This window comes from Delphinus delphis, chromosome 1 (assembly GCF_949987515.2).
Source record: "Delphinus delphis chromosome 1, mDelDel1.2, whole genome shotgun sequence".
In the NCBI taxonomy this organism is placed as follows: Eukaryota; Metazoa; Chordata; class Mammalia; order Artiodactyla; family Delphinidae; genus Delphinus; species Delphinus delphis.
This window is the reverse complement of record NC_082683.1, coordinates 178,455,497-178,477,311: the sequence shown is the minus strand read 5'-3', so window position 1 is coordinate 178,477,311 and position 21,815 is coordinate 178,455,497. Positions and strand designations below refer to the sequence as shown.

Sequence of the window (21,815 nt, the reverse complement as noted above, 5' to 3'; positions counted from 1 at the left end):
TCTTGCCCTTTCTGATACCTCTCCCATACGTGTCTCCATCGACAGGTAGTTTCTGCATTCAGAAGGGAAAATGGGTAATAGGGAAAGATAGCAATTTCTGTCACAGATATAATTCTACATTATGCATCTCTATAGTACTTAAATTTTATATAACTTAATCTTCTTTTTAAAAAAATTTTATTGGAGTGTAGTTGATTTACAGGGTTGTTAGTTTCAGGTGTACAGCAAAGTGAATCAGTTATACATATATCCACTCTTGTTTTTTTTTTTTTTTAGATTCTTTTCCCATATAGGTCACTACAGAGTATTGAGTAGAGTTCCCTGTGCTATACAGCAGGTTCTTATTAGTTATCTATTTTATATATAGTAGTGTGTATATGTCAATCCCAATCTCCCAGTTTATCCCCCCCTCCTTATCCTGTGGTAACTATAAGTTTGTTTTCTGCATCTGTGCCTCTACTTCTGTTTTGTAAATAAGTTCACTTGTACCCTTTTTTTTTTAGATTCCACATACAAGTGATATATGATATTTGTCTTCCTGTGTCTGACTTACTTCACTCAGTATGACAGTCTCTAGGTCCATCCATGTCTCTACAAATGACCCATTTTTGTTCTTTTTTATGGCTGAGTAATATTCCATTGTATATATGTGCCACATCTTCTTTATCCATTCCTCCATCAATGGACACTTAAGTTGCTTCCATGACCTGGCTATTGTAAATAGTGCTGCAATGAACATTGGGTTGCATGTATCTTTTTGAATTACGGTTTGCTCCGGATATATGCCCAGGAGTGGGTTTGCTGGATCAATCATATGGTAGCTCTATTTTTAGTTTTTTAAGGAATCTCCATACTATTCTTCACAGTGGCTGCACCAATTTAAATTCCCATCAGTAGTGTAGGAAGGTTCCCTTTTCTCCACACTCTCTCCAGCATTTATTGTTTGTAGATTTTTTGATGATGGCCAGTTTTTAATTAGAAAATCACTTGATAAAAATTGGCAGTTTGTGGCTTGAAATGTCCCCAAAAGGAAATGTAAGTAGCTGATGAAAAAAAATGAGCTGAAAAACTGCCCAATCTCCTAACTCACTGTCCCTCTTTTCCACACTGCTTGGTCATAATAGTTAATGGTATGGATAGCCAGGAAAATGCTTCTTTCAGTGCCCTAGGCTTGTGTTTCGGTGATTTCCCTTCTTTCAGTGTTTTTGCCCACGTCTTATCTCTGCACCCACTTCCAGAGACATATTCCCTAGATCATGTAAATGTGAGCCTTCTATCATGGCTATTCCTAGCCCCCTCCTCTGTGACCACCACCCCCTATCTTTCTAGTTCATGTCCTCTAATACAGAACTCCAACAATCTTTTGACTACACTGGGACTTGCAATTTGTTGATTCGACCAAGTTTTCACCTGTTGGTCCTGTCTTCCCTTCTTAACCTGTTTGTACCCCATAGCACACCTTTAGAACCCATAATTTCAATTCAGCCTAGTTCGTTGACCTTCCATTAGTTAGACTTGTTTGTCAGAAACCAACTCTAGTGAACAACTCTCTGTCTTCTAGGTGTTTACTTCCATGCATTTGACTGTGGCCAGAGGAAACCAAACAAAAGACGACCTGCAGGCTATTCCTCCATTAAATTCATGATCACTAATTTTTCGGGGTCTAGAAGCTGCCAAACGATCATTCTGTCCCTCAATTCTGTTTCTTCTCCCACGCTCTTAAACAGTGATACCATATTTTCTCTCTCACCTCCAACCTCTTCCCCAATCATCATTTCCACCTATTTTACTAAGAAAGTAGAACAATTGGAAGAAGAACAAAATTTTCGTAAACGTCTGTCTACACATCTACCCACCAATCTGAAGGTAGAATGCCCATATATTCTACCTTTTTTCCTGTTATTATAGATGAACAATTTTAGTAGCAATATGGCTGGGAAGAGGCATGAAAAGAGTGATATGTTAGTAAGATTACCCAAATTCTGACAATCTAGGAATGACATTTTAAGGAATTCGAAATATAGTCTATAAGCTTTAGGATTTATGAAAGGTCATTAATCCATTTGGCAGATCAAACAGCACTCTCTAGTTATTGTTGATAATGGAAATGTTCTGTATTTGCCTTGTCTAATACCTAGCCAGTAGTCACAAGTATTATTGAGAACTTAATTGTTATTGAACTTTTATTTCTGTTTAATTTTAGTTTATTTAAATGTAAATAGCCACATGTAGCAGAGGCAACTGTATTGGCCAGCACAGTTTCATTTTTATTTTATGTAATTAATTAGTTAATTAATTATTTTATCGAAGTATAGTTGATTTGCAATGTGTTCATTTCAGGTGTACAGCAAAGTGATTCAGTTATTCATACATATATATCTATTTTTTCTCAGATTCTTTTCTCTTATAGGTTACTGGAAAATATTGAGTAGAGTTCCCTGTGCTATACAGTGGGTCCTTGTTGGTTATCTGTTTTATATATAGTAGTGTGTATAGGTTAATCCCTAAACTCCTAATTTATCCCTCCCCCTGCTTTCCCCTTGGATTATCATGTTTGTTTTTTATGTCTGTGGGTCTACTTCAGTTTTGTATGTAAGTTCATTTGTGTCATTCTTATTAGTATGGTAATCTCTGGGTCTATCCATGTTGCTGTAAATGGCATTATTTCATTCCTTTCTATGGCTGAGGCAACTGTATTGGCCAACACAGTTTTAGAAGGGTGATAGGTGGGATGCTGAAGAATTGGAGAACAGGAAGAGCAATTCAGAAGCTGTTTTGTTACCCCCGGTGAGAGATTATCAGAGTTTGAATAAAGGTCCAGCATCCCTTAGCTGTAATCCCCAATCCAGAAAATTCTGAAAAAAGAAAACATTTTAGTATTTGTGTTGGTGTTAAAATCTGACCTGACCTGAATTATTTGGTAGCAATCCCCGCACTGAACTTAATTTTTTTTAAAATTTTTATTGGGGTATAGTTGCTTTACAATATTGTGTTAGTTTATACTGTACAGCAAAGTGAATCAGCTGTATGTATACATATATCCCCTCTTTTTTGGATTTCCTTCTTATTTAGGTCACCACAGAGAACTGAATAGAGTTCCTTGTGCTATACAGTAGGTTCTCATTAGTTATCTATTATATACATAGTATCAATAGTGTATATATGTCAATCCCAATCTCACAATTCATCCCACTCCCCCCTTTCCCCCTTGGTATCCATACATTTGTTCTCTACGTCTGTGTCTCTATGTCTGCTTTGTAAACAAGATTGTCTATACCAATTTTTTCAGATTCCACATATATGCATTAATATACGATATTCATTTTTCTGTTTCTGACTTACTTACCTCTGTATGACAGCCTCTGGGTCCAGCCATGTCTCTACAAATGACCCAGTTTTGTTCCTTTTTATGGATTCCATTGTATATATGTACCACATTTTCTTTTTTTTTAATTTTAATTATTTATTTTTTAACATCTTTATTGGAGTATAATTGCTTTACAATGGTGTGTTAGTTTCTGCTTTATAACAAAGTGAATCAGCTATACATATACATATATCCCCATATCTCCTTCCTCTTGCATCTCCCTCCCATTCTCCCTATCCCACCCCTCTAGGTGGTCGCAAAGCACTGAGCTGACCTCCCTGTGCTATGAGGCTGCTTCCCACTAGCTATCTATTTTACATTTGGTAGTGTATATATGTCCATGCCACTCTCTCACTTCATCCCAGCTTACCCTTCCCCCTCCCCATGTCCTCAAGTCCATTCTCTATGTCTGCGTCTTTATTCCTGTCCTGACCCTAGGTTCTTCAGAACCTTTTTTTTTTTTTTTTTAGATTCCATATATATGTGTTGGCCTACAGTATTTTTTTCTCTTTCTGACTTACTTCACTCTGTATGACAGACTCTAGGTCCATGCATCTCACTACAAGTAACTCAATTTCGTTTCTTTTTATGGCTGAGTAATATTCCATTGTATATATGTGCCACATCTTCTTTATCCATTCATCTGTTGATGGGCACTTAGGTTGCTTCCATGTCCTGCTTATTGTAAACAGTGCTGCAGTGAACATTGAGGTGCATGTGTCTTTTTGAATTATGGTTTTCTCTGGGTATATGCCCAGTAGTGGGATTGCTGGGTCATATGGTAGTTCTATTTTAAGTTTTTTAAGGAATCTCCATAGTGGCTGTATCAATTTACATTCCCACCAAAAATTCATGAGGGTTCCCTTTTCTCAACACCCTCTCCAGAAATTATTTTTTGTAGATTTTTTGATGATGGCAATTCTGACCGGTGTGAGGTGATACCTTATTGTAGTTTTGATTTGCATTTCTCTAATAATTAGTGATGTTGAACATCTTTTCATGTGTTTGCTGGCCATCTGTATGTCTTCTTTGGAGAAATGTCTATTTAGGTCTTCCACCCATTTTTTGATTGGGTTGTTTATTTTTTTGATATTGAGCTGCCTGAGCTGTTTGTATATTTTGGAGATTATACAATCATCCTTATTGATTACATAGATGTTTTCTTTATAAAAAGAGTACTGATTTTTCTTATTATCTAACAAGGAATCCCAACATTATATACAATTAACTCATTAATCTAAGACGATTGTTTTCAACGTATCTGATCCAATACCTCTTTTTTATGATAAATATTTTGTAACACTTCCTTTACTATCCTGGAGTGAAATTCAGAGTAAATGTAAACATCTATATGAATACATTTTAAATAGTTAATATAATGTCCTAATTGTAATATGAAGGAGAAAGAGAGGGAAATAATAGTAAGGAAGTGTATATTTCAATATGTAAATGCCCAGGTATGAATAACCAAAGAGGGACAACGCAAGAGAGACAATTGCTTGCACCCATTAGTACGTGCCCACTACTGACACTGACAGTAGTGGGCACGTACTTATTATTAATGATCATATCTTAAATTTGTATTAATGACTCACATACAATACTAAACAAAATAAACTTTCTCTTAATTCATACAGTGGTTGTCTTTCTAAATAATTCAGTATTTACTAAAATAGTGCAGAACCTACTTTGTATTTATGTGTAAAGTAGCCTCCAGTAATATGTACAGTGCTGGATAGGCTAATAGACACTGTAAAAACTTTACTTACTTGTAGAAAAAAGCATATACAGAAATAAAAATTAGTACCTAAAACTTACTAATCTTTCCCTTCTTTCCACTTCCCACAGATTAGTATAGTTTTTGAAAAATTAGCGAGTGCAACATGATCTTCCATCAACCATTCCCAACCAAACACAGATGAACACATTAAGTGAGGAAAAGGAAAGGAAGGGGACCCAATTTTTTACTTTTTAACCACTGAAGGGAAATAAGATGGAATATTTTTCAGCTATCACAGAGCTATCACATTTTCTCATGGTCCCCTACTAGAAGAAATACGGTTTGTACATTAAACCAAGGGAAAGTTAATAATTGCATGTGGTTTTGCATATATGGTAAACTTACCTTCTAAATTTTCTGGTAGTCTATCTCATGTCATAATACGTGTAAACATTTTTCTTAAATCATATGTTCAATTTTTGGTTTAAGATTTATGGACCCCATATGTATGGCTATCATATGATTCTAAAGTAATAACACTCTTCATTTAGCAGTTTTGTTACTTTATTTTCATAGATAGGTCATACACACTCAAAAATTATTTTGAGAAATATCGAAATAGTGGTTTAAGTCACTGTTATTTTGCAAATATTTTTGTATACTTTTCCACATTCAAAATTGGATTTTGAATCTACCTGCCTTCCTGCAATATATTAAGTATCATGGTTATGTATTTTTGAGATTTTCCTTAAAAATTATCATTATAATATATTTGACAAGCAAAAAAAGAGGAAAGAGAAACAAAGAAAGAGACATTGTTAGCAGATTCTTGATTTTTTTAAGAGTAAATCCTGATATGTAACCATAGCATAGAATTTCTTCCATAAAAGGTGAAAGAAAAAAAATGAATAAAGAAATGAAGGAAAAAGAAAAAAATAATGGGCTCTTTCATATGCTAACTCATGTTATACAAATTGGAGTAATGTTATTATTTATCTGTCTGGAGCATTTGATGAACAATTTCCCAAGTAATCTTGTTTCTTCATAAATTGTATGGTATATGTATTCATTTTATAGATCCGACTCACCTATTCAACCTTCTATTTCTTAATTTAGCTAAAACTGCTATTTTCTGCCTAAGAATATTTATTTAATTAGAACTTTAAAACAGTCTTTATTTCCAATACCAGCTATAATAGTTTACTTGTAAGGGAAGTTTTTTTCCCCAAAACAAACAGCTTTTTTCCCAAACAAACTTTAATTGCTTCTCTAAAATATGATTTCTGTGGAAAATTAAGTGTATGGCATCCGGGCCCTCATTCTTGCATGAAAATAATATACTTGGGCTGAGTAGCATCACCCCCCTTTAATATGACTGCGCCCCCTTACGTGCCATCTTTTGTAACACTCTTTATTGTTTTTATGTCATTGGATTTCTTTTTATGCCATTTATTATCTTTTCTGACTGGACTCTATCATCTTTTGAATTTTTGACCTAGGTCCTGAGGTTAAAGTATAATTTAAATTTATATTTATTTCAGGATTAATTTTTATTGATTGGCAATTATGGTTGTTTTGATTATAAAAATCTATTACTTGTATGTTGTGCAAATATTATCTGCCACATTTTTTAATAATCACTTTCTGAGTCTTTATGTTGACTATGAAGTTGATAAATCAATTATGCTATAAATCAGTACTATTGTATTTCATACCATAGAATTATCAGAAGTAAAGGAGACTTTATATAGTCTTTGGTTTATTTTCCAGACTGTACCTCTAACCTACCTACATGTTACCTCCTTGTACAGATGAGGCACAGGAAAAATAAGCATTTTGCCAAAGGCTGTCAATTTTAGTAAAGACAGGTCTGGGGCCAGATCCTCCATACCTCAATAACTTACCTCATAGTCTAGTACTCTCTCTTATGAATCATTTCTCCTGGGGATAAATTTGCACATGTAAAAACCTCTCTAAAACAAGTGTGTTTATATGGAAAGTTTTGTAATTTTATTCATTGTTTTATTTTTCATATTATTTTAAAATACTACTATCCCAAGGTAAATTATTCTAATTTACCTATTTTATTTCAAACAGATCATGTTGTTTGTGAAGAAGAGTTTAAATACGCCATGTTAGCTTTAAACTGTATATGCCCAGCAACATCTACACTTATTACACTACTGGTTCATACCTCTAGAGGGCAGTAAGTATATTTTTTCTTTAAGATAATGCATTTTAAATTATAAAACATATAAGTGCAGTTATGTGATTTAGAAATACAGTAGTAAGCCTAGGTATACAGCTAGATATGTACCTATACTTGTATTTGTGTGAGTTATCATCATCTGACAGATAGATAGGTAGAGAGACAGACAGACAGATACAAAACTGTTATAGGGTCCAAGCCATATAGGAAATTGACAGTGATTTGCTGTCTTTTCTAACTAATCTTGATATAGTTTGTTTCATCCTAAATTTTATGTCTTCATCACTTGTCAGGCCTAGCATTAGGGCATTGTTTCTATTTTCAAGATTAGTAATTCTCAAATAAAACTTGTAAAAACAGGATGACAGCAGTCATTACTGTATGGCCTTAAAGCTGGTTTTTTTCTGTTTCTGAGGTAAGTTTTTATCTGAAAGCTACATGTGCACAAATGAGCTCAAAATTAAAATTTTATAATTATTATGGAATGATAACAAAGTAGTTGATAAAATCAGCTAATGTAGTATAAAAGAAATAATGTTTAATATGAATTTCAGGGTATTGAGGGAAATATCATCAAAACATTTTTTCCTATTTGTTTATTTTGATAGAGTTTCATAAAATATAGAGGTTGTTTTTGACTTGCATAATCGAGTAAAATACAATCAGCAAACATAGTCACTGCCCTTATTTAAAGACAAATGTTGCACTGAATTTCGTACTTTTCATATTCCTTACTTGATATTTTAGACAAAATGTTGATTTTCTAAGTAAATTCCACCATGGTGCTTGTAGTTATGAAAATTTAAATTTAGTGAGTTAATTAATAGTTATTTAAGTGAAGTGCCAAATCAGATAAGTCAAGGAAAAGGAAAATTCTTTCCTGGGATTTAGTACTGGACGGAGGAAAGTGCTAATTGAAAAATAGTAAATGCCCTCTGGTATTTTAAGTGGATTTTACTCTCTTACCTCTAGTTACGTCTCTGTTCTATTGAGACAGAAAGATTTTCCCAGGAGCAATTTTCTCAAAGTTCTGAATATAAATGTTTCTATTCTATAAATTTATAAGCCTTTAAGATTTGCAGTGGAAAGGATGTAACAGGATCATGGATGAAATTGATTTTCTTTGATGGACATACTTAGCATTTTGATGGAATTAAATAAAATACTGAAAGCTGTTTTGTCACCAACTAATTGAATGTTCATAGAACTTATCATATGGCTTCATTATTTTGTCATCCATCTTTGTCATAGAATCATACAGCTTTAGAGCTGAATATCTAGCCCAGCGTCTCTCTTGCACAAATGATAAAATGAGGCCCATCACCACTAACACACATTAGTATTTATAGATCGGTTAAATTACATTTTCCAACTCCTAGTAAATATTATTTATTGGCACACAATATTGCCTGGTGAACAAATTGCACTTAACATAAATTTAAAAAGAATTTCAGCGACACTTAAAATAGGACTTTTCCTGATATACTCTAATGAATTTTGTCATATTAAAAATGAAAGTGATGTTGTTGAATACATTGTTACCACATAATTAAGGATTTCCCGTAAGTAAGATTGACCTGCAAAATTATTTTCCAGTTAAGTGATACAATAAATGCCTTAGTCTACCAAAATAACCCTCTTTATAGCAGCTTTATTGAGATATAGTTCACATACCATATAATTAACACATTAAAGTATACAATGTAATATTTTTAGTATATTCATAGAACTGTGCAACTATCGCTGCTAACTCCTAATATTTTCATCATCCCATAAAGAAATTCTTTACCTTTTTGCAACCGCCCACATTGTATCCAAACTCTTTCAACCATAGGCTAATCTTACCCTGTCTCTATAGATTTTCCTATTCTGGACAATGCATATTGCATATAAATGGAATCATACAATATGTGCTTTTTTGTTTTTTGGACTGGCTTCTTTCACTTGGCATAATGTTTTTAAAGTTCATCCATATTGTAATATGCATCACTACTTCATTCCTTTTTATAACTGAATAATTTTCCATTGTATGGGTGTATTTCATTTTACTTTCCTATTCATCAGCGGATGGATATTTGGGCTGTTTACGACATTGTGAATAAGGCAGGTCTTAATATTAATGTAAAGATTCTTGTGTGGACATGTGCTTTAATTTCTTTGAGTCTATATCTAGGAGTGGAATTGCCAGGTCATCGGGTAACTCGATTTAGCCTTTTTTAGGAACTGTCAGAATGTTTTCTGAAGGGATTATAGCATCTTACATTGACACCAGCAGTGTATCATGGTTCCAATTTCTTCATGTCCTCATCAATGCTTGTTATCATCTGCCTTTTGCATCATAACTGTCCTAGTGCATGTAAAGTGCTGTCTCGTGGTTTTGATTTGCATTTTGCTGATTACTAATAATGGTGAGCATTAGTTCATGTGTTTATTGACCACTTTCATATCACCTTTGAAGAAAAACCTATTCAGATCTTTAAACAGATAAATACCATCACTTGAATATAAATAGTCATCCAAACAGATCACTTAATTTAAAATATCTAATATATTTTATTAAGAATATTGTATGACTAACGTAATTTGTATTGTCTTCTGTATTATGAGTTAAATGAAGGTGTAGTGAAGATTCACTTATTAACAGAATATGTTTGAAATTTTGCCTTTGAGCATCAGCAGAAATCAGAGAGCTCAAACATATTGATTTAATAATAAGAGAACAAACTCGGGAGCTGAATTAAGTAGTATAATGGGGAAAATGTTGAATAGTCTAGGAAATGCTTTATGCAAAGATTATCAAACCACTAGTTGAAAAAAAAGCTTACGATAATACTCAAATTTCCCCATTAAAAAAGGAGAGAGAATAATATTATTAGAAGTTCATCATATCATAAATGAACTTTTAATGGTGATTTTTGACTAAAAATAGTTGATATTGACAAGCTAAACACATTAAGACCCAACAAACACAGACATAAATATAATACAAAACCTAAAATAGTCTAACTTAAAAATATATTTTAAAATTAAGTGCTCTGTAGATTATGGGTATTTAAGGAAAATAATAAATATGAGTTCTGGAACAAATAAAATAGACAAAGGAAACAGGAGTTAGAGATAGAAAGGTCAGCTCTTTTAGTGACAGACCTGCCTTAGGTCTGAGAATGGAGTTCCTAATTCAGCCTTAGAATTAGATTTGCTCACTTAAAAAACACCTTCGTCCTTTTCTTAGTTCTCTTCCTCTAGCCCGTGATAATGGGGAGAAAGATGGAAACCATATATTAAGTACGAATTGCCTACCTCTGTACTTTTCTATGGGGAATATTAATTTTAAAAATATTTTGGAGTCTCTGGAGCAACTTAGCTGGGACCCTGAACAATATCTCCCAAGGCTCATTAATGCTGTCATGATCTTACATTTTCTTTTCCTAGATGTTAATGGACTCATCTTGTTCTATTTGATCTGTGAGTCAACTAGATGATGCTAACTTTAGGTGACTTTGAATAACTGTGCTCCTTTTGTTCATTCAAGTTTACTCTGTATTTTAGCCCTTCATAGTTTTCCCCTCTCACTCACTTCATTTACATTTGAGGACTCAGTGCTCTTGGCAGAGGTATTTCTTATTGTCAATTAAATTAACATTTTGAATTATTTGGCAAATGCATTAGAAAGAGGAACAGAAGTTTATTCTTTGGATCGATATCACTGTAGGCTGTCAAACAGGTGATGATTTTAGCAAGGAGATGCCAAATTATCAGAACAGTTAGTAGACCTTCAATTGGCCCATCTTGATGACATTTTGTCTCTATCAAAATTTAATTTTTTCTTTTCCTTTCCATTTACTTCCATGAAAATATTTATTTATTTCATTAATCCCATCCAAGAGGTAATATTTTTGCTCTTAGTGATCCTCAATGGGAAGGAAAGAGAGAATTGATAAGAAAAATATTACAAAGTTAGAATTTACACAACTTGGCCACTGATGAGTTATGGATGTAGAAAAGAGAAAAAAAGAAAAAAATCCCTTTACACACTGAGGTTTGACAGTAGAGAACTATAAAATGTGTGGTTTGTGCAGGAGAAAGGAGTTTGGTATTGGATCTATTTGCTTTCTGATGCGGGTATCATTGCTCGTGGAAATTACTGCTACTCTTGGTTCCGGAGGAGAGATCAGGGTTATTCAGGGCCACAGAGGTGAAAGCAGAAATGGTGGGGATTTGGGGAAAATGACCACTTAAGGCTTTTCCTTAGGAAACAGATGGAAGAAAAGGACAGCAACTATAGTATAGCCTAACAGAACAAAAAGGAGCAAGGATTTCTAGAAAGAACTGGATGGTTGACAATACAGACGATTTAAGATGGAGAAGACAAACAGAATTAGTAGGTCACTGGTCTCTGGGAAGTTCTGAGAAAACAATTTTGGACGATGGAGACTTTCTCATTTTGAGATAGTGTGAACAAATAAGGAGATGATAAGAAAGTGAAGCCTGGTCGAAGGCCGCCACTTCATTAAGTTTGTCCAGGAAGATAAGAAAGAAAAATAATGAAAGCTCTATTGCACAGCAGATAGTTCTGCTGGTTCCACAGAAAGCTGCTTCTTTGATCAGGGTAATTAAGAAAGATTGTCTGTATATCCCTGGTGGTCCTGTCTCCATTTCTCCCATCACACACACACACACACACACACGCACACACACGCACACACACGCACACACACACACACTTCAAGACTGGAGGTCTGAATGGGGTAATTGCAAGAAAGGGAAACGATATACCTCTGAAGGTTACTCATTTTTCTTTTATATAAACTAACATGGGCTGAAAATCTCCACAGAACTACATTTTATTAGGTGTATCCAAAATCTGTTTGATTACCCGAGAAATGTTTTTCCTAATCACGCCTATTAAAAGATTAACTAGAGGGCTTCCCTGGTGGCGCAGTGGTTGAGAGTCCGCCTGCCGATGCAGGGGACACGGGTTCGTGCCCCGGTCTGGGAAGATCCCACATGCTGTGGAGCGGCTGGGCCCGTGAGCCATGGCCGCTGAGCCTGCACGTCCAGAGCCTGTGCTCCGCAACTGGAGGGGCCACAACGGTGAGAGGCCCGCGTACCGCAAAAAAAAAAAAAGATTAACTGGAACATTATTCTATTAAACATATCTTGAGAAATACAGGTCCTGCTCAGTCTGACAGTCCTCTGCTTGGAAAGGCTTTAATAGCTCATCTTTCATTATCAAATTAGATTTAAGTATATCCATTTTATTTATTTAAAGCCCTGTATGCTCTAGTACTAATTTATTTTTATATCCTTATTTCTCATGATACTCATATGTATCGTGTTCTCCAAATAACATGATCCTAAATATACTTTGCGGTTTCCGCCTTCTACATCTTTTTTTAACGTTGTTCCCTCTGCCTTGAATTTTTTCTGCCTTCCTAGAGGGTTTTGCTAGAATTCGAAAATTCTATCTCCTCAAGAATATTTTTAAACTCCCCAATTTAATGTGATCTTTCCCTTCTACAAACTCACATAGAATTTTATGACGTTCTGCCAGAGCATGTGTTATGGTCCTTTTATTTTTTCCTACATAATAGGGTATAATTTCGTTTAAGGTGGAGAACATGTCTTACTCATTCTTATACCTTCTATAGTGTTTCACAGCATGAATGCTCAAAAAACACTAGTTAAGTAAATGAAGTAAAGGATATACTAAAGATGATTCATTGAGGCCCCTGGTTCAAAGTAGTTTATGATCCACTGTCTTCATCTGCTCTTCCTCATCTGCTCCATTGAAATGATACCAAATAAATGAAAGTCATAAACTTTTATCAGTGAAAAAGAAGAGATTTCAGTGAATTTCTAGAAGATGGAAAGTGGATAAATAAACTTGATGAAACCTCCATCCCAGCATATGTTTAGAAGGTGATACAGCAGGACAAAATCCCAGCCCCCAGTGAGGCTCTGGGGTGCAAGATACCTAGAAAGAAGAGGACACATTTTGATTGAATTTCTGTATACAGAACAAGTTACCCCTATTTCATCCACCACAGTACCATTTCTCTATAATTAAGTTTAGTCAGACATTTACCACTGGGAAAAATCAGATTTTTCCTGAATGAATTAGTCTGAGTTATAAGCCAGCATATAGTTTGGGGTTGGGGTTCAACCCTCTTAATCTGGCATTTAGAGACCCCAGACTAGATAGTTTGAGCCCTTCTTGCTTAATATAAGATGTAACCTGTGTAATATGAATTAACAAATCATATTCACAGACAAGGAAATCTATTTAATATCCCTATATATTATACTCAGAACTTTGAAATATGGCTCCTGTCATTTGCTGACAGCCAGCATGCAGGTTGAAATGAAGGGAACAAATCCAGCTAGAAGAGAACAATATCTGTATTCACACTGGAATTGTTTTGGTGTAATAGGGATGTTGGGTCTTCTACTCACTAGGAAACAATTTTTTCTAAGGTCAAAAAACTATAACATTTGAAAGGAGAGTCAAATGTTTGGAAGCAAGGAGAGTCACAGTAAATGAGAACAAAAATACATTAAAAAGAAATTCAAATGTATTTTTGAACAGTAAAGAAGTATAAATAATAGTTCACAAGAATACTGAAGGATTATGAAAGGGTAATAATGATTGTTCAAAGGAATAAAATGCTGAGGAATTTCTTTATTTGTAGAGTTTAAAATTTTCAGAATATTTAACTTAAATTTGTTGATTATGATTCTGGAGTATATGATTTTCTCTTCAATAATAATGGGAAAAGCCATAATACATAAATACACAAATCCAGAATAGCTAAAAATAATTGTAATTATTACTCCCAGGAAGATACGAAAAGGAGTTATAGTAGAGAAATAGAAAGTAAAGACCTTTTGAAATTAACAGAGTGATTATAAAAACCTTGAAAGATAACATCATAGAAATCTTGAGGATTTCAGATTTAAAAAAAGAGAAAGAGATAGAATATGTAGGAAAAATAATTCACAGTACACGAGATCAATCTTAAAGAGGTAATATCTGATTTGGTGGGAATTCCAGAAAGGATGGAGAGAATAGAATGCAAGAAATTATAACAGAAGAAGGGAGATTTAAATCTTTAAATAGACCGGGTTTCTTGCTTGTGAATGACAATGAATGAAAGAGAACCACACCTAGAGACATAACACTGCCAAATTATAAAGCAGTAATGATGAAGAAGAATTCTCTTAAAGTTGTAGAAAGGAAGAGAAATCTCAATATTGACTAGGATTCTTAACTTTAGGCAAGGATATTCATTGAGCTAGTCTGATTATAAAGAGGTGTATGGAGGAATATAGATAACTCATAGAACAGGAAAGTTAGCCTTTATTTAGGCTCAACATGCACGAACAGTTCCCACTACCCCACCTCACAGCTAACCCAATAAGGAACTTTGACCTCTGAACATCCTGGGAGCCAGCTACCTCTGCAGCCAGACATCTCAACAATATAGATGCCCCCTCGCCTGCCTGTTTCCTCATTTAGCTCACTTCCAGAATAAACTCTCGCATTTGTGTCCAATTGGTAGAACCTAGGTCACATGTCTGTACCATAGCTAAAACCAAAGATTTCTAAAAGCTATGGTCAAGATAGGAAAAGCCAGACAAGTTTCAACAAGAGACTGGACTAGATTAAAAGCAACATATACAATGGGATGTGGCAAAGGAAGTTTCTGTTTTCTCTCCCAACTGGAAAAAAAAAAAGATGGTCATAAACTCCAAGAAAATGAAAAAGAAACTATAATAAATCAAATTAAAATGTGCCATAATACTGAACAATAGGTTGTCAGTAAGGAATTTTTTTTTTTTTTTTGTATTCTCTCTTGAATTGCTCAGGGAATACAGAGAAGTTTATATAATTATAGCATTCCACTGAACTCTTAAATGAACTATGTTGCAATAATCTTAAATGAACTATGTTGCAAAAATGAACTATGTTGCAATAAAAACTATGTTGCAACTATGTTGCAGAGAACTCAGGTTCTCTGTACTTTTTTTTTCCAGCTTTATTATAACTGACATGTAACGTATAAGTTTGAGATGTACAACGGGTTCTCCACTTTTATCTGAAACCATTGATTTATTTATAGCCAGGGAACAAAATACAGATATTTGCATTTTCAACAATGTAAAAAGGTGCAGCAAATGATATTTTAGAGAAAAGTAGGGAGGAGATGTAGAAGGGAGAGTAGCTAATATCCTCAGCCTACAAAATGGAAAATCAAGAGACCTGTATCTATAGTCACGCTACTCTATACTTACAGCCCTATGGGGAATCTATTGTGAGATAATTATTTTCTCTCACACCTCAGAGATGGTGGTCAATAGAAAATGCCTACAATGACATAGTAATAAAATTTGATAACACATTTTTATTGAGATACCTCAAAATTCTTTAAATGAAGCCCAGAATCTGGAAGCATTTTTTTTTTTTTGGTCAATTTAAGTTATGAATGAAGTCCCATGCTAAAAATAGCACTGAATAGAGTTAAAATATTGTTATGCTTTGGTCATTCATTCATTCATCCCACGATAACAATCACATGCATTCATACAGTGTAAGGCACTGTGTTAGGAGTTCGGGAAATACAAAAATGAAAACGTTCCATTCTGGTCACAAAAACTAATAAAACCACAAGGCAGAACACAATGTAAACATGGCTTATGTATGTTTGCAATGTATTATAAGTTTTCCCTAGTAGATTTATTTTATTAATGTAGTTCCTTTTAGCTATGGTAAGATTAGTTTGCATACCTTGAGAATAAACCAAATGACAACATGGACAGCCAGTGAAGAAACTTGCCAGTTACACATAATTTTAAAAGAGCAGAAAACATACTCAAAATGATAAAATGTGAATAACAACAATAGGAGCTTATGAAACTGCTATATCCCTAAATATTAATATTTATAGAATACAACTTTCCCAAAGACTTCACTATGATGTTCTCAACTAAAGTGACAGATACAGCAGAGCAATGCAAATGCACAAGAGCACGGAGCACTCGACCATAAGCTAAGTGTATGGTACTTATTCATAAGCAAGCAGGCTGTGTTCTGAGAGAGAGAGGGGGAAGGTACACCTTCGCTATGGATTTTTATTAATGCTAAAGGAGAACAGTTTAAAATCAGTGAGATATGACTTATTTAATAATGGAATTAAAGAGCTGAGAATTCAGTGTCATTATGAGAGATGAATTTATTTTTCACCTGACAGTTTAAGAAGCAGGTGAAAAGTCTTCACAGAATTTTAGTATTTGTGTGTGTGATAATTAGGTGGCTTCTTGAGTTAAGTGAGCACTTCAGAAAACCACACTAGAATTTTTGAAGAACAAACTTTAAGGGTAGTGAGTTTGGGCCACTTTCATGTGCAATCAGCCTTTCAAATTTAACGGTGGAGCTTTATTTCATTTCTCTTTGAAATCTCTTTCAAAAGGGTGTTCACTGTTTATGTTCACTATTAAGAATGCTTGAAAGTTGTATAGCATTTCTCTACTCTCCTCACTTTCACAGCAATTTTTCTTATCCTGAGAATGGCAAACAGCTTTCTGGTTCCATCTAGTGGCTGAAAATTGATTATCATCCTCTACATGGTTTTAATGTTAGGACTCAGGTTTTTATTTTGATGTCTGATACCATAAAAAGCTGGGGAAGTTCAGCTTAATCTTGAGTTTTATTACTTAATCTTGAGTTTTATTACCTCCTCTACTTAGAGTTCTTGACTACTTTTCTTTCTAGGTAAGATAATCCAATTTGTGTGTCAGATCGATCCCCAGACCAGCAAGAATAAACATTCATCCAAAGTTCTGTGTTAGCTCTCTCTTTTGTAGCCTCACCTGTAGTGGAAGTTTCCGTCTACTCTAATATGCCCTTTCCATTCCATAAATTACAATTATGTTTTCAATGACACAGGCTACAATTTGTTAAAATCATTTCTTTTACTTGCAGTGTTCACTGTAGATTCCTGACATTAATAGTAAAGGGAATTGGAATACCATTTAAATATCTTAATTTTTAAATAAAGTAAAAGCTTGGGACAATTGTGAATTAATGTAATTCATGTATGTTTTCAGAGAGGATCCTGTAAAGAATATAAACAATTATCTGGAACCAAGCTGACATTAAATTGGTGAACTACTAGAGTATGGAATTAAATAAAATATGTTAATTTCAGTTATATTAAAACCTTTGGGTCACTTGTTTTAGACTTTTTACATCTACTTTCAATCTAGTATAATGAGGTAATAAATAGATTTTCTTGTGTTTAAAATAAAACATCATAAGGAAATTTTATCTTATGTAACTCTGCAAGTATAAATTTAAATGACACCTTTTCCTAAGGCAAAGATTTCCTCCAGTTATATGTAAAGCCTTTTATTACATTTTGAAGAATGGATTTTATACCAAAGATACCTTGTGACAATATGTTCTTTATTCCCATTGATGTGAAAATAATTTAGTTTGGTAATAAAAATAAGTATATAAAAGCAACTAATTTGGCAATCTGTGTCAATTTTGGTGAATCTGAAACTAACCATTTTTTGTATATTTAAATGCCTTATTTAGGATTGAAGAGAACAAAATGTACTAGCAAAACTAAATCCAATAATTACGATGCAGAGGTGTTTAAAATGACAGATATAATATTGGAGAAGAGATGGATTTGCACTAATAATTTCATTGTACAATCTTGAAGGCAGTAATGCCTGCCTACACTTCTTGAGTTTACCTTTAGTTTGGTGGCATCTTTAAATACACAAAGAAAATATGAAAGTAAAATTCAAATTTTACTTTCTAAAAGTTATTAGTTTGAGTTTTACAAAAACATACATCTTCATAAAAATAGGGCATTGTCCATCAAATAAGGTTGTATGCTGTTTTTAAAAAAATGCAAACCACATTACTGAGCAGGGTCATTCAGTACATTCCTGAAATAGGAACAGAGAGTGCAGTATAATAAGACTTCAAGGTATTGTATCTGGAACAGGAAATTCCAGTTAGATTCTTATTTTCTCCTTTTGGGAAAATTTGATGTGGGGGAATTTTTTTTTTTTTTTTTTGCGGTACGCGGGCCTCTCACTGTTGTGGCCTCTCCCGTTGCGGAGCACAGGCTCAGGACGCGCAGGCTCAGCGGCCATGGCTCACGGGTCCAGCCGCTCCGTGGCATGTGGGATCTTCCCGGACCAGGGCACGAACCCGTGTCCCCTGCATCGGCAGGGGGACTCTCAACCACCGCGCCACCAGGGAAGCCCTGATGTAGGGAAATTTTGAAAACCACAAACATGTCAGATTCTTTTACTGCATTCAGAGGCCTGTATGAAGCACGTTTCTGCAAATTGCAGACCCAAGCACTTATTAGCTGACAGTCCTGTTCCAACTAGTTGGTCGTGTTGAAGCACAGGAGACTGTATGGGAGTTAATTTGCTCTCCGGCAATAAAACCCATTTGCCTTGAAAGTGTTATCGTGGGTTAACAAGGGATGTGCAACTTGCATTTGAAAGAAAAATAAAATCAGTTGTCAAATTTAATTTATGCACCATTGAAAAGTTAACTGGAGCAAATGATATTTCTAACTTGGGAACAATAAACAGGATAGAACGAACATACCTTTTCTTAAATTTTTATTTTATTTTTATTTATTTATTTTTTTAAAAGTGAAAGCAGGTTTATTTAGAGACAGAATTCCATAGACAGAATGTGGTCCATCTCAGAGAGTAAAAGAGGCCCTGAAATATGGGGTGGTTGGTTCTTTATGGGCTGGGTAATTTCATAGGCTCATTAGTGGGAGAATTATTACAGCTATTTTGGGGAAGGGGCAGAGATTTCCAGGAATTGGGTCACTACCCACTGTTTGGCCTTTTATGGTCATGAGAGGGACTTTTCATGTTGTCCCAGGATTGGTGACCATAACCTAAAACCAAGGAGGAAAAAGAGTCAAGTGTCCCATTTTCTAATCTCCCCACCTTTCTGTAGAAAGAGAAGATCAGAGAGGGAACAGTAGTGCAGCGCAGTGTTTTTGCACCTACCCCCTGCCTCATGAAGTGAAGTCCAAAAAATGACCTAATACTCTTGGAGTATCTGCAGGAAGTGGGAACTAGCAATTCGTTCCCTAGTTGGACATCTGCCTATGTAGTTTTCTGTGATTATTTGAACATGAAGAAAAAAGAATTTGAGAGAGAGAGATGGCAGAACCTTCCCTCCCATGCTTGGGTTTCCAGCAGCACAGCTGATGGCTTAAAAAGATTTGCACTCTCTCTCTGTGGTACCCCATCTAAGGGTTCTGCCTACAAGGTGAGGAAACCCAAGCAGCCATAGGGTGGATGGGATGTGTTGCTGGGAAGTAGGTGAGATAGAGTGAAAGAGAGTTTCTTGCTTCCCAGTGATGGTGCCCAGAGGCCCACCCCTCATACCCCACAAAGTATGTTCACATGTCTCTACAAGACACCTTCACAGAGGCCATTGCTGACCAGTTAGAGTCACTTCTAAGCATCAGCATTCCAGGGAGAATTAGCCTGACCTGGGAAGATTGGAGTTTCAAATCAGATGGGATTGGGTTTTTTAATAACTGAACATGATTTGAAAGAAGTGGAATCTGCCCAAGACATTATTATTATAGGACAGGGATGGAAATTTGACAGAGCATGGCTGAAGGCTACAAGGTCGTGAAGATTTTAACATGGAAGTTGTAATTTACTTCAACGGACATTTGTTTGTTTGTTTGTTTTCTCATAAACAATTCTCTATCACCTGTCCTTACACTTTCCTTTTTTTTTTTCCCAAATATTTTTCTCACTAAGACCTTTGTTAAGGGTTTAAAATGCAGACAAGAGCAGGCACAAGCTTCTTTTCCTTCTAAGCTGCCCACTGACATTTTTCTAAGGCTCTCATGACTATGGTATTGGATGCATGGATTTCACAGCATTACCCTTTATTCAGGGCAAATAGAGATCTAAAGAGATTCAAGTACTGAGCATACACGTTCGTTCTGTACTTCCTTTACTTTCTTAGTAGAATATTTTCTTTTCATATTCCTCTTCTTCCTTCTTTCTTTTTCTACTAACACCTTTACAAACAGCTGGAGCAGCCATTATTTTGAAAATAAAGGTGTACCTAAACCTGCCTAGGAAGAATTGATTACTATTTAATTACCAGTCAATATGGTAGAGCAGCCTCGAAAGTGTATGAAATAGACTACGGGCTATCCTACTTTACAGGTTGGGGTTTACTTCGAGGTTAACAGGAATTAAATGCACAAGCCAACTATTTTCCCTAAATGTTCATTTGATTAGTATAAACACATAGTAAGTCTTTTTAAAAGGGCTTTTCACGGAGCTTTCCATTCTTTGCTTTTTTAGCCTTAATATCTTTTGTGTTGTTTACTGCTGCTGAGGTTAAGTTCATTTCATATCCATTTATGATTATGAAACTCAGTGAAGGTCCTCCTCACATTCTAACAGCAAATTCATCATGGGGAAGGTAATTGGTGAGACCTAAAACATGATTCTGGTGAAGGAGAAAGGAATTATATGATTAGAAAAGCAGAACATTTAGTAACTGAGCATGAAGAACATTGTTAGGTTATTCTTTGTTCACTTAAAACATTTATTAAGCAGTTACTCTGTGTCAGAACAGATGTCTTGTCTCAGAGATACAGTGGTAAACAGGACATGATCCCTTTCCTCACGGGGCCTATTTCACAGGGAAGCAAGACATTAAGGATTAGTTAATACAATTTAGTGTTATAATATCATGAAGGAAGTACACCACCGCACAGCTGAGAGAGTAATGCCTGAGCTGTGGGTCCAGGAACGAGGAAGGCGTAGGAGGAAGAAAGAACAGCATTGTGAGAAGACCAAGATAAGAGAGTCTCTTCTTCAGGGGAAATTAAAGACTGCTCATGGCTGGAGAACTCAAGAGAAACGACACAGGAATGATATTTGAAATTTGGAAGACAGGCATGGCATAGGTCAGGAGGGCTTTGTAATGATGGTAAGAAAGTTCACCTTTTTCAAATGGAAGGAGGAAGCCCTTTAACTATTTTCAGCAGGAGAGTGACATGAAGTGGTTTGAGATTTTGAAATTCACTCCTAATGTAGCACCAATCAACACAGGAAGCAAGGAAGCTAGGAGATGGGTTAGCACAGTTTTTAGGAGTGGAAGAGTGGATGGTGGAGAAATAAGTAAGTGCCACTTAAGAGCTACTTAAGTGGTAGAATTAAAGAATTCGCTTGTATAAAATATTTGGAAATATATTATTTATATGATACATTTCCTCTCATTCAAAAATAATCTTGAATTAAGTCTCCCCAGATACATAAAGTGGGAAAAGACAAAGGAAAATTCGGGTAGAATGGTAAGTTGAAGACAAATCAGAAGTTTTTTATTTTGTTTTTTACAAATCTACAGGCTATAAAATGCCTTGTATTATTAATAAGGGTAAAAGGAAAATTTGGCTCTCACATTCTAGTATCCTGAAGAAAAGAAA

The 21,815-nt window shown here is 34.9% G+C and overlaps 1 protein-coding gene across 30 annotated transcripts in view; it reads left to right on the top strand.

The window, feature by feature from the left end:
• KCNT2 (potassium sodium-activated channel subfamily T member 2) overlaps nucleotides 1-21,815 on the top strand; it is a 414,242-nt gene that overhangs the window by 278,161 nt on the left and 114,266 nt on the right. For all 30 annotated transcript variants that reach the window (XR_009517121.1, XR_009517118.1, XR_009517125.1 and 27 more), the window contains one exon: nucleotides 7,185-7,293. Coding sequence is in view for 22 of the 30 variants with exons in the window: in XM_059998767.1 (XP_059854750.1) it covers nucleotides 7,185-7,293 (109 nt within the window). In the remaining 8 variants the exon portion in view is untranslated. The remainder of the gene's footprint in view (nucleotides 1-7,184; nucleotides 7,294-21,815) is intronic.